At 34.0% G+C, this 13,568-nt stretch overlaps 3 protein-coding genes across 3 annotated transcripts in view; 2 read left to right on the top strand and 1 right to left on the bottom strand.

Annotated features, from left to right (window-relative positions):
- The window catches only part of LOAG_16592 (diacylglycerol kinase zeta), a gene marked incomplete at its 3' end in the record, with an annotated part of 11,945 nt that extends 8,201 nt beyond the window's left edge, over window positions 1-3,744 (top strand). The window contains exons 8-18 of the mRNA XM_020449243.1: window positions 170-263; window positions 479-543; window positions 698-790; window positions 1,015-1,172; window positions 1,349-1,467; window positions 1,629-1,808; window positions 2,013-2,159; window positions 2,319-2,520; window positions 2,861-2,992; window positions 3,199-3,358; window positions 3,657-3,744. Of these exons, the coding sequence (XP_020307258.1) occupies window positions 170-263; window positions 479-543; window positions 698-790; window positions 1,015-1,172; window positions 1,349-1,467; window positions 1,629-1,808; window positions 2,013-2,159; window positions 2,319-2,520; window positions 2,861-2,992; window positions 3,199-3,358; window positions 3,657-3,744 (1,438 nt within the window). The remainder of the gene's footprint in view (window positions 1-169; window positions 264-478; window positions 544-697; window positions 791-1,014; window positions 1,173-1,348; window positions 1,468-1,628; window positions 1,809-2,012; window positions 2,160-2,318; window positions 2,521-2,860; window positions 2,993-3,198; window positions 3,359-3,656) is intronic.
- Window positions 3,745-4,564: 820 nt separating this feature from the next.
- LOAG_07974 (MSP domain-containing protein) lies at window positions 4,565-6,910 on the top strand (the record flags this gene model as incomplete). The annotated part of the gene is made up of 8 exons (XM_003143506.2): window positions 4,565-4,622; window positions 4,725-4,936; window positions 5,328-5,495; window positions 5,695-5,835; window positions 6,010-6,159; window positions 6,268-6,354; window positions 6,465-6,617; window positions 6,698-6,910. The coding sequence occupies 8 exons, from the start codon at window positions 4,565-4,567 to the stop codon at window positions 6,869-6,871; spliced, it is 1,143 nt and encodes a 380-aa protein (XP_003143554.1). The 3' UTR covers window positions 6,872-6,910.
- A 435-nt stretch (window positions 6,911-7,345) lies between these two features.
- On the bottom strand, window positions 7,346-13,554 carry LOAG_07973 (amiloride-sensitive sodium channel family protein; the record flags this gene model as incomplete). Its single annotated transcript, XM_003143505.1, has 18 exons — window positions 7,346-7,781; window positions 7,883-8,006; window positions 8,095-8,186; window positions 8,441-8,517; window positions 8,831-8,986; window positions 9,156-9,275; window positions 9,392-9,481; window positions 9,613-9,834; window positions 9,978-10,152; window positions 10,520-10,635; window positions 10,714-10,782; window positions 11,254-11,486; window positions 11,657-11,831; window positions 11,971-12,170; window positions 12,408-12,529; window positions 12,779-12,961; window positions 13,270-13,437; window positions 13,496-13,554. 18 exons carry the CDS (start codon window positions 13,552-13,554, stop codon window positions 7,346-7,348), a joined length of 2,817 nt encoding a protein of 938 aa, XP_003143553.1.
- Between the last annotated feature and the right edge of the window lie 14 nt (window positions 13,555-13,568).

The raw sequence follows: 13,568 nt of genomic DNA, 5'->3' as shown, positions 1-13,568 counted from the left end.
AATAATAATAATAATAATAATAATCCGTATAATAAAATTAATGCTTTTTGCATAAAATTAAAAAATCAAGAATTACTCCCGCCAATATACGGTACTTTTTCTTACCGCCAGTTTGAAACTTTTCCAGATATTGTGACAGTTGGAAAATTAATTTTTAAGAATGCTTCAGGCTTGGTGTTTTTAAGAAAGTGGCATCCAGTCTGCGATTGCTCGTGTGCGGTGGCGATGGTACCGTTGGATGGATTTTAAGTACCCTTGACAGAGTTTGCTTTGCAGTTTTGGAAATTTTTTTATGAACTGAAAATCACACAAACTTCTTTTTAACAGTTACTGATAAAATTCTTGCAGCAGAGTAATAATAATTTGATGATTGATCCCATTATTAAGCATGAGCCTTTTATTTAACGCCATAGTTTAAGCTTCCTTTGATTCTGTCTCATTCTTATATACATTTTTAAGCTTTCAGTAATAATTTTAGATGAACTGGGCGAAGTATCCTCCAATTGGTATTGTTCCACTAGGCACTGGCAATGATTTAGCCAGGCAGTCATTTTCTTATGCTTCTGTTTATAATTATGCTGAAAACTGAGCTATATATTTTCATGTTCATTCAATTAATTATTCAGATTTAACATGCTAGTTCATTTCACTTCAGTTGTTGTCATTTTAAATTAATTCAGTTCAATTCAATGTTCAGATGTCTTGGTTGGGGTGGGTCGTTCAGCGATGAACCTTTGGCGGAACTTCTAAATGCTGTTGTTCATGAAACATCCATCACATATCTCGATAGGTCAGCCTGTTTTTCCGTTATTTCACTCCAGAAATCGGGAATGAGAAATCCTGAAGGTAGTTCAATTATCACTGATCGGGACATGGATCTAGTATCAAAATAAGGCTTTAAACTGCTTTCTACTTCTACTGAAAAAGAATTTACCAAATTCGATTAATCATTTATGAACTTTATACTTTCATTCTTTGGATACTCTCGCATAGATAAATACAGAGAAATTGTAGGTGGAATATAAATGTGAAAACCAATTTGCAAATGTCAAATATACAAGCGGATGAAATCGACAAAGCTGCGCAGAGTGTATTAACACTGACAGTGATGAACAATTATTATAGCATTGGAGCCGATGCTCATGTCGCCTTGCAATTTCATCATTCTAGAAGTTGGTTTGAATTTGAGTTCCAATGAGTCTTGTTTCTTTTTCTTTTAATTTCTTCAATTTCTAGAGGAAAGAGATGTGGCAAAAAAGGTATAATTTCAACGATATAGTCGCGCTAATTGTTGACTTCTGTAGTGATAATCATCTATTTATTTTTGTAAGAATTTGCATTGTTTCAGGTGCAAATCCACAAATGTTGAATAGCAGGCTGAAAAATCGAATAGCGTATGGTGGACTAGGTACCATTGATTTGTTCAAGCGAACTTGGAAACTTCTCCATGAATATATCACTCTTGAGGTAATTGACATAATAAATTATTTCCCGTATGTATTTGCCCCTCAAAAATATCACAGCTATATTTATCCGTGTACAGTAAAACTGCGCAGTTTGTCTGTTTCTTTCAAGCTTTTTAATCTTTAAAATTTACGTTTTTTTTTATTTTTTAAAGTGAATTTCAGTGCGATGGAATTGATTTGACTTCAAAAATTAAAGAATTCAAATTCCACTGCATATTGTTCCTTAATATAACGTATTATGCTGGGGGGACAGTTCCATGGAGCAGCGATGATGAGGAGAAATACCGATCTTCCAGCTGTGACGGCAAACTAGAAGTTCTTGGTTTCACAACTGCTGCACTGGTGCATTTTTTGAAATTTTAAATTCAGGGAAAAATTTCTAAAAATACTCATGGAAGGAATAGGTAATCGGAGAGCGTACAAATTTCTTGAAATATTAAATCTTTAAGATTGTTAAGACCAAATCACTATCAGTCACAACTTGCATCCATTCTTTTATTGTACCTTTTATCTATTTTCAGTCTTCTAATTCGTTTTCACTTTCAGGCTGCTTTGCAAATGGGTGGCAAAGGTGAGCGAATAGCACAGTGCTCTCATGCTCGTATCACAACAAGCAGAGCAATACCAATGCAAGTGGACGGTGAACCATGTCTTCTAGCACCGAGTACTATTGAAATTACCTTTCATAGCCAGGTTGATTCAATTTTAATGGATTTCATCTTTATCACTCTTCATTTTATCAACCTTCATTTTTATCACCCTTATTATTTTTTTAACATTCGACACTCTATTTCAATTTTTTTCCATTTCCTTTTTCTCCACTCATAGCTGTTTTAAACAATGATATTACAGGTTCCCATGTTGCGTCGTGAAAAGAAATCAAATTATATGCCAGGGAATCTTAAGAAACAACAAAAATTATCCAAACAGCAACGAAGTAACAGTAGTAGCCAAATGCCATTAACTCCAATAGACTATTTATTACCTGTACTACTGACTACTTCCATCGAATATAATGCTAATCGCGATAATCTGGAACGACTCAAAGTAACTGGTAATATTGCCTTACTGATTCTGGAAATGTCCTTGGACAGTGTTTCTTTTAAGATTTTCTTTTAAGAGAGATTTTACATCTTGAAACATTTTGATTGTTGCTTGTTATGTGAAAGCAAAATTTCGATCTTTTAACTTTGTTTGTTAGTTTGAAAAAATTTCCCAACTGGAGTAGAATGTATATCACAGTGTACTGGAATGTGAAGTAGGACATGGCCTCATCTAAGTTACCATTTCTCGCGAAACCGTGTTTGATATCATTAACAACTCAAAATTATATTTACAAGAATACAAAACCTGAAAAAAAGTTTAAGTTCATATAAATAAAAACTCTTTTGTAGCTATAGAAATTGGTAAAATTCATGTAGAAGCAGAAACCGAATTGGACATTGTACGACAAAAAATCGAAAAACTTATTGCCAGTTGCTCAGATTTGAATATGGGATCGAATAGCGAGTGGAGATTTCTTGATTGTTAGTGAATTTCTAATAATGAGAAAACAGAGGAAGCGTTGCTGTTTCCAGTTATGAGCAAAATTTTCATCTAATTTACTGATTTCCTGAAGACAATCTGTAATATGGCTGGGTTCTCATTCCATTTTATCACCATTTCAGCGAGTTGATTGGCATCATTTCTTACCATTCATTAACTAATTTTGATGTTATTTCTCGATCTACAGATGTAAGAAGCGCCGAAGAGGGTGTATTCCGTGTGCACCGTTATCAGGAACAATTTATGACATTGTCTGATATATGCTGTTTGGAAGAATGCATCATGGTTCTGAATAACGTTTTGGTCAGACGAATGCATTCATCTGATGAAGCTTCAAATCAAATGAAGTAATTTTTTAAAGTATTTCATTTTATTTAATTGATTAAAATATCTATTTACCGGCAATTCGCAGGCTTGCTGACAGATCAAAATTTTATTTAGACGAAAAATAATGATTCATTTTAATAAGAAGATTGCTGAGGACAAAAACAACAAGTTAACTGAGGATAAAAACAACTGCTACAGGTTTGGTATGGCTGTTCTCAAGATTTTAAAATTTTGAGTATTTATCTGAGAATATTATATAAGGAAAAAGATCTATAAATATTCATAAATTCATCTACAAGGTTCCTTACCCAATTTCAGGGAGAATATAGCAGATCATGATATTTGCGTAAAAGATGATACACTGCATGTCACATTCCAGTGTGATACTCATGAAGCGCATTTATAGCAACAAACAAATATAACCGATATTTTGTTTGATACAGAGGATTCTACACACATAGAAATCTTTCTGTGGAGAAAAAAGGATCTTCAAAACGAAGTTCTAGATCTGAGTTTACAGAAAACGCGAGCATTTCTCCGTTAGTATCATATTTATAATTTTTTCATATGTGATCAAAAAGCCCATTCCTGTTTCGTTACCATAATAGCATTTTTTTGTTGATTGTATTTTTCTCATTCTTGACTGTTTTGATGTCGTTTCATGAATCAAAAATTTGTCAATGAAACTCCAGACAGTTCATCAGTTCATGATGGTCTGAAAATGTAACACTGTTAGTCCTACAGTTTTCTTTAATACTGTAGATGCACTGTACTCTCTGAGCTTTTGAAGTTATTGTTTTTAATAAATCAATTAGACTGGTGTGGAATATATTATACGAGAGAAGCGCTGATTACAAATCATGAACTACTTGGCAGAAATTTCAGTTTAGCGTCTCATTTTGTAGTAGTAACTTCTCGGCTTATGTTATTTTGCCCATTCCTTTGCACGCGAAGATTATCTTCTTCATCAGAAAGTGACAGTCGAGTTCAAAGTTTTTTCGGGTTTCCAAGAAAATCGAAAACTTTCGAGGTTGTTGTGAAAACCCTTTCTCTCACGAACTGGAAATTTCAAGTTTTCCTTCCCTTTTCACACAAAACAATGAATTGCACTGGATTAAATGAAATGCAAATTTTCGGAGGCGCCCGCTATAAAAAGAGGTGTTAAAACACTGCAGTCATAGTTTTAAATCATATAAATCATTAAGCGGTTCACTCGTCAACTATAAATGACTACAGTGGAGGGTTACAGGCATCACGACAGGGAGCAGTTGAAGATGCGAAGAGGTACATCTGGTTTTTAAATAAATTTTGTTGAGACAGGGATTGTTGAAGATATACAAACACTTTTACATTACTAAAGCACTAAGGTCATTGATAAGTATTCAGAACAATATATAAAGAAGGAATCTGGAACTGATGAGGGACGAAATAAGAAAACAAATTGGCGCCATTTTTTCATCGTTTGCTCGGTACTCATCTCTGCATATCTCATTAACGGTGAACATGCTCAGACAGTATGCAATATATGCACCACCGTACCAGCTGCTATCTTTACTTATGGACAACTTTCTGACCACGCAACTCGAATCTTCGCTTATGTAAGTCTAAAATATAAAATGTAAGTAGTGATCTTTTAACTGCTCGTATAACACTGTTACTGCTCCGCAGCAGTTTTGGATCATCAGAGCAAATAAAAATATTTGAGTTCTATCAACAGCAATTAACAAATATATCAAAAAGTGGCTGGGATATGATGAAACTAATTGGTTAAGGAAGTAATTAAATAAGAATTGGTTAATAGCCCGAAATTAATACTGGAATGTATGCTGTAGTTGGAGTGAAAAGGCAAAGTTTTAGAAGGCAACACTTTTCTACTGGTCAATTCATGGTATTTTGGTTGCATTTGACAGTGTATTTGTGGATGCATTTGGATACTTTTTTGGCAAATTCATCCTTCTCGTTGTTCTATTTTTCAATGTCGTTTATCAGCACGATGCCGCCAAAAGCCTTATGGAGCAACAACAACGCCGTAACTCAATGGTTAATTCGATAATTAGCTCCAATACACCTGTTCGTTTCCCAGGTTCACCTTACGGATCACAAATGGGTCTCAATACCGCAATGACAATCACCGATGCGACGCAGTTTTCTGTGGAAGTACACATTTGTAAAGATTTTAACAATCAGAAATTTCAAATCATTAGGCAATCTCTAAATCATTAGAAATTAGAAAAATAAATATCTTAAAATCATTGGGAATTTCAAGTCATTATAATGTATTTTTACAAAATCCAAATAAAAGAAAAAAAGAAATCTCTAATATATATATCTATTTCGAAAATCTTCGGTTTTGCAGAGTCCCTTTAAAAGTTACGCAGCGTTACATCATAATAGCCTGACAACGGCGTATTCAATGGCTCGTAGTCCAGAGATGACCGCTTACTTAGATACCTCTTACACTCATGATGGATCTTTAAAAACCGTTGCTTCTACTGAAGTAAGCTAGTTGAAGCAATTAGAACTTAAGCAAAAATGGAAAGTGAGAACTTCGTTTACTTCTCATTCCTTAATCGATAATATACTTGAGCTTATTTTGCTACAGTTTTGAAAGGAAATCGAAGCATAAAAAAGAGTTTTAATTCATCCCACTTTCAATTAATATTGAATACAGGAACAATTCAATTTTGGAATACAGAAGCACCGACAAACTGCGCTAAGTGATTCGTCAGTAATGCCAGATTCCGGAGAAGAAAATGATAAATCAGAAAATGATGCTGTGAAATCAATTCCTGCTGGTGATTGTCAGAAAGCTGATACTGAGGTTTATTGTTTACTTTTGCTGGAATCCTTGCAATTTCGTTTAATTTCGTTTCCAAACATGGTAAATTCAGGGATTCAATAATCAAGAAATCATGGATTTTGCATTCAGGCAGATGGTTCACTGCACTCCAGCGAATATTCAACATCCGCCACGGTAAAAGAAGAAGAGACTCTTATTACTAACCCATCTGAATATGTAATTATTATTGTCTTGTCAAGAATATTTTGATAATTTCCTTGTGTTTCCTGTCACTTTTTTAATACTGGAAGTTTTATGAAGTTTCAAAATTTTCGCTTGTTCTTCAGATAATATTCAAGTATCCTTTTACGGAAATGGTGACAATTTACGCAAAAAATAAACACACTCGTCCGATAATGTGGGCTTTAAAGACTAATGCAATTAAGCGTATGATTGCACAGCCTACTTGTGGAACTCTGGCAAAAGACGCTACCGTACACGTATGTTTAAACGGCTTAGAACTTTCTTATTTAGAAACTAACGACAACTATGAGTTTGCTATCTGATGACTATTTTGCAGATTAAAATTGGAGTTACTGCAATACCACCTGAGGAATCGAATATGATTGATCGACTTGCCATTGATTATCGCCTAGTCGACGATGACACAATCAGTTTTGACCGCTCATTTTTATGCAAAACTGAAGATCCATTCCGCAGACGGAAAAAGTTCAATATTTATTATGAAAACTGACAGCAAAATTGGTGCATGCTTGAAGAGAAGATCTAGCGCTATTTTCCATCAATTGAGTATTTATCCATTTATTAACTAGTGAATAAAAACATTTTCATCCTATGTCTCATGTTTGAAATAAGGCGGAAATCGTTGACTCAAACTTTAACCAATACTGAACAGGATCGGAGTTAGAGGGAAAAGGAAAAGAAGTGAGGATATTCATTGTCTTTTTTTAAAATCAACATTATATATACATTTAACTCATTTTGATGTAAATTAACAGCGAAAAATTTCTGCAAACGTTTCATGTTCTGTCTGATCCGAGCAGAAAGTACAAAAAGTATATTTTTCTAAAAATAGTCTATCAAAAAGATACAATGATTAATTGTCCTAAATAAGAGTTGTTTGATTTAAGCACAGATGAACAGTGATAACACATGTTCAGAATCTTAAAATTAAAAGTTACTGTCTTCTTACATTTCGGATTCGGATTTATATGAACGTTTGTCTTTCGTTTTTTGGCTGAAATAACGTTGCCATTTTATCAGAAAATTCTGATGAGACGGATTCAAACGAGAATTGTCCCGGAAAATTCGTGAGTGTTCTGGAAGAGCTCATAGAAACTTGTTTTTCCAAATTATTTGTTTCAAATAGAAAATCGTTCGGCGAAGAATTATCTTCATTAGTGAAATTAATGGACGATGAATGACTTGGAGTTGAATTCGTTGACAATTGATTCCCAGACAGATCAATGGCGCAAGCCAGTTTTTTTGTCATGATGGCTGAAGTACTTTTTGGAGATGTCGAACATGAAATGGGACTTTTAGATCGTTTTATCGCAACGTCAAGAAGTTTAGTTTCCATTTCCGATTTATCTTTCTGCTTCCACTTGTTTGATTTGTTCGCAAGATGTGTTTTGATATTTTTCCTGGAATGAAATTATTTAAATTCTTAGAAATTTAACTATTTCGGAGCTAAGGAAATTATTGAGATATTTATCGATAAATATTTATGGGAAGGAATTATTACCAACAATTTAAAGGCCAGCAACAGAACGGATTACATAGACCGTACTGGCAACATGAATAAATAAGTTCGATGACTGTAAGTAAGCTTGCGCCGAGGAAAAGACCAAGTGCTCCACCTACATCACCTGTAATTGAGAGATGGTTGATATTTGATGTTATTGCAGATTTAACTGGAATTTAGAAAAAATAATCATTTAGCTCTCTAAAACCTACATGCCAAACTCCAAATACTATAGGTGCTCTCTTGTCGCCACGTCTCAATGTTCATCCGATGTAGGAAAACATTCACCATAGCGAAATTTTGTCTAAAACAATTAATTTGATTAAAAAAAGTATGTATGAAGATTTGGTTACAAACAATGAAAAATAATTTGGATTGAATGATTGATTTAGAAAAAGTAAGTCAAAGTCCCAATAGTAAATGATAGTTGTCATTTAAAGCTTGCCGAGAAATAATTCAAACTTATAAATCTAATTATAAATTTTTTCTGAGGTTTATAAAAGATTTACGGCAGTGTGATCGTCTATATAAAGAATGAAACTTTATGAAAATTCGTACTCTACGAATGCCGATCCAAAATCAAAATTGGCCAAATAAGCTGGCAATTCCTTTTGGTATAAATTCGAATATGCTGACTGCAAGTTAAGAGTATTAATTTAAATAGTTTAGCCCTACCAGAAACTAAAAATATGGTTTGATTTAAGCTCATGAACAAATGAATAAATGAAAGTCATGAAAATTAATAAACAAGTGAAAATAAACTTTTTTTACAGATTGTTCGAGACATTTCACTTTATTTGTGCATTTAACAAATACTAAACACTAGGACTGCATTAAGCAGGCCTATTAAACTATGGTGTATCAATTGATATTGACTAGCTTTCCGGCTTGCACAAGTCATACTACAGTTAAATGCATGTAATGGATGCAAACTACTCGTGCATGTACCTGAAATTCATGCATCACTTTCTTGAATGAATTCAACAGGATGATACTTTCATTTTTCACATCATCAAAAGTGCAGTCGACAATATCGCGGACGAATGCAGCGAATTGTTCTTTGTGTTGCGTTGTCGTATCACCAAAGTATAGCATAGAGCCCATCTATAACATTTCTCACTACTTTTTAAGACATTGAATTTGTTAAAATGAAAGATTAGTTGTCAACCAACTTGGTACAGTGAATTTATGTCCAAAAGCAAAGAGAATATGAACTATTGAAATCAAATGAATTCAAATTACCGTACATAAGAAAAAAGACTTAACCAAGCACCTGTAGACCTCTACCATCGTCAACAGCAGCAACGAAATTTGGTAGTTCGTCATCAGCCATATCAACAATATTACGCACCAAATTTTCATCCAAATCTCTCAGCATTGGATTGTACCAGTTCTGTACGATATTGCATCCGATCATTCTTAGGTATGCACATTTGGAAACTGCTCAGTCATTAAATATCAAGATGGCAAGTACTTATTTTAATTTCTCCTAGTAAAGAAAAACAATACTTCAAAGAATTCCTGATCAAAGAAGTGACGCATATTTCGTGATTGCATTTTTTCCGCCCATGCACGTCGTTGTAGCCTGCCTGATTCGTACTGCAATCAGGTTTAATCTAATGACCAAACTTGGTTTCGTAGAAAAGATAGAAAAGTTCTGTGGAATTAACAATTCCATGTTGAACGACTTTTTGCCTATTTATATATCCCTTTCACCCGAAAAATAAAACCTGATTTGCCAAAAATAAAATAGTATCCATTCGTTTTAGATTAACGCCAAGTGTTGATTTGTAGAATGATGGATTGTATATCTTGTACAGTTTGGTGATAGTATTAACGAATCTTTGCATCTCCTTTACTACTTCATCGAAACGATCACCAAAAGCTTCGCGAAGTTGCACTACAGTATGAAACTGCTTGGCACCACTGATATCTTCTTTTGGCTCGAGGAGCTGCAAATAAATATGGGCAGAATTGATATCCAGAATTTAGTTTACTTTTACCTAGACTCTGTTAGACTAGACAATCATCTAAAAACCCATACGTAGGCATTTTATGTCATAAATTCTCTTGAAAAGAATTAAAGAGGACACACTCGATATATGACAGAAATCCGTGCTTCTTCAGCTGACGATGATGGATTTTCGATGGCAGCAAACATTTTAGCATGATCGCTAGGTACTGTACTGAAGCAAGTGATCGACTTGTTCAGTCGTTCAAAAACATTTTGATACGTCTCATCTGTCCATCCCCAGCCATTATCAACTAATCTGTAAAGTATAGTCTTATTTATAAATTATCTTTACTTTACAGTAAACAATTTTCGAATTGTCTTAAGCAAAGCTCTTCTCAACTTCAAATTTCAATAATTCGGATATCATCATTCCGCTCCATAAACTTGTAGCTTCTTTGGTAAGGAACTGTAGCATTGGCCAAATGTCTTGCAACACTGGTTGCTCAAATGCCATTTTCATCGTTTATGATTTTTCTATCAACGAAAATAAAATTTCAGCTTAATTCTAGACAATGCGACACCATCGAACAACGCAGGAAATAAATCATCCTATGTATTCATTCTTACAAAACAGTTAATTTGCTCTAAAATTTATAAATTGATGATGAATAAGATAGAGTTACTTTTGTGTTGCTTCTTGTAGTTTCAATATCATTCGTTTCGTTCTCAGTCTTATATCTTCCTGATATCGAGACTGTTTCTCATAGGCACGTTGCGCTGCACGCTTAATTTGTCTAACCTTGAAATAATTTTTTTTTTTAGTCCAGTAAAAATAAATAGCTCAAGTGATGCTTCAGTTGGTATATCAAATTCATACCTGTTGATTACTGAGTAGCTGATTCTCCTCACACTGGAAATGCTCATCACGATGAAGTTCTATATTCGCCTTGAAATTTTAAAAATTTGTATCGGTCAATTGAAATTCCAAAATTCTAACATTCGAATTCTGTCATACAAAAGACTTCAATGCTATGATGTCACTCAAATCCCTTAATTTTTAATTCAATGTTTAGGACAAATAATCCGATGTTAATATACGTTCTATTGCTGGTTGCTTAAATGTCTCGATTTTTGAATTAATCATTCAAATTAATTTTTGGCGCTGATATTTCCATAGTTAAGAAGCTGGACTTAACTTAAAATAACCCATTCAGGTGCAGTCTGCTTACTCCAAACGTCATCACATAAATGTCACAAATTTTCAAAAAAATCAGTTGAGCCGCATTTTCAAAAGCAAATATCACTGATAACAGACAAAACTAAAGTCGCCATGGATAAACCATTTGATTTCAACTTCAAGTCTACATTCACCAGAACTGTGCAGATGACCAAACTGTACAAGACTTTACGTACTTACATCATTCTCGACATCGTAGTCATCAACAACATCCTCCACATCCTCTTCTTCGGCAGTATCGATCAGCGAGGGAAATATACTGTTTGGCAATAAAGTCATATCCTGCCAAGCTGTATAATCGATTTGATCACATGGTGAAGGACAGCCAAAGCGATTGAAACTTCTTTTTTTACCGAACTGTAGAGTGGGTAATGCACATGTGAAATATTGATCGACATTGCAGAAGCTATACGCTGAAATCATTTCTCTCCTGACTGAGCGATCGGTGTGCACTTCAGACTGAACCGGAATTGAATGAATAATATTCAATTCCTCTAATAACTGATAAACGTTCCATTTTCACCTATGAATCTTCTTTAAAAGAAAGGTACATAAATGAAGATGGAAGAATCAGTTGGATTACCGCCTGGATTTGGGTTATATGCCCGCCTCATGGAACATTTGCACTTCTTTTCAATTTCATGCAAATATTTCCGAATGATACATGTGTGGACATTTTCCGGATCGTCAACTGCTAACGTTGTTGTCCGGTATTTCTCGCTTTTCTCCACACATCCCGCACCTGCATATTTATGCCTCTAAAAAAACAATTTAATTTTCATTGATCCACTTTAGGCAAAATTTGATGAAACTCTCCATTACATCGAATTCACCTTTTTTAAAACAAATTTTGTTTCTTATTTTTGCTTAAATAAATATTTAATATAGGAAAGTTGCCTTTTGCATCTTAAACGGAATCTCCATTGTATATCCAGGAGGAACATTAACACCATCAAGTGACGATTCCGGTGTGTCTGTTTGATTATAAATCAAGATTTTCAATCCCGGAAGGCTCATAGTCCGAAAATATGGCGTACAACTTTCTACTCTCTCATATCGCTCGATATTTAGTAATAACTTGAGACCATTGTCAGAGCCTGAAAGTGAAAAAGTGTTAATTAACATACTTTGCGCCTGTTTAAAATACCTTTCTAATTTTCATTCTGATCAAGCAAACCGTATTTTATCTGACGGAGAACTGAACAGTCTTTTTTCATTTTATTAAATATAAAATTTGTTTGCTCCATTTCCTGTACTAATATGTGTAAAAATTGAGCATAAACTAATTTCAAAGACTTAATTTTAAAATTAAGCTTGCTTTCATAAAATCTTACCACTTGAAGATATATAATGTGGATTATTTGGATCCGTGTTTATGGCCCAACAAAGCCCCGTAAGTGTCCAAACTGCTTTGAAATTTGATAATCGGCAATTGGTACCATTCGGCCAAGTGCAACTACATCATACTGGGCTTTTGTAACAAAATAACACAAAACAAGAAATTTTGAAGAATTTTTTGAGGTTTACAAAAGTGTGCAATCTACGCAGAATAATTATCTAGTGACCTTTAGAATTAGAAGCATGCAGAAAGATCTTTATGAATCTCATAGGATGAAAATAGCAAAAATATCCAGCAAACTCTGAATCCGGCGGAAAGAATCTATTAGAAACGAATCTAATTATTATTCAAAGATCGTTTCCTTACCTGAGTATCATTCTAGATTTCCAGTGCGCCGCATTCCTAAGAAATTTTACAGCATCCATGTCCCAAGCATTTTCCAGCACCTTATCGAACACTGTTAAATTCATTTCGCTAGATACACTATTATTATTTCTTGGCTCTTTTGGTTTGCGATTTTGAATTGCTGGACCCGTCAAATAGGTTAGTCTGAAAACGTTCACATTTCTCTGTTTGATTTTATTAATCTAATAAAAAATCCCCGATTTCTAACATATTGGTAGTTATCAATTACATAACTCCATTAACCAGTGAAGTTTCACTTACATTTCTGATATACTTCGAAATTTCACGTCCATTTTACTTGTAACTTTTACCAACTTAATCATAGTTTCGTTAATTATTGCAGAGTATTAGTTTCAATTGTAGTTTCCAGAAAACTAACTCGAAATTTTGTCTTTTCATTTTTCCAAACATAAGGGTTACAATGAATGTAATGAAAAATTACTTGTGCTTACCTGTACTGATTATTATTGCAGATAGCAACAACAGGAAATGGTATTTGATTCGGATAAGCTGCTTCGATATTTGTTGCTACAGGTGTAGTTAAGTACATATTGATTTGTTTAAAACTTTGGAAACATGCTAATAATACGAATATTATGATTATTGCTGCCCAAAAATATCTGGAAATTAATTTGTATATAGAGGTAATCAGTAATCGAATAGTCCTGAGATCTGTACCTATCTCCTTCTAGTATCCAGCTGTTCTCCCACGTATGGGTGCTTGTGACAAGAGCCATCTTCGCCCTTCGTT

The sequence above is a fragment of the Loa loa genome, assembly GCF_000183805.2.
Source record: "Loa loa unplaced genomic scaffold supercont3.9, whole genome shotgun sequence".
Taxonomy (NCBI): domain Eukaryota; kingdom Metazoa; phylum Nematoda; class Chromadorea; order Rhabditida; family Onchocercidae; genus Loa; species Loa loa.
The sequence above is the reverse complement of the archived record's forward strand: the minus strand, read 5'-3'. Positions and strand labels throughout refer to the sequence as shown.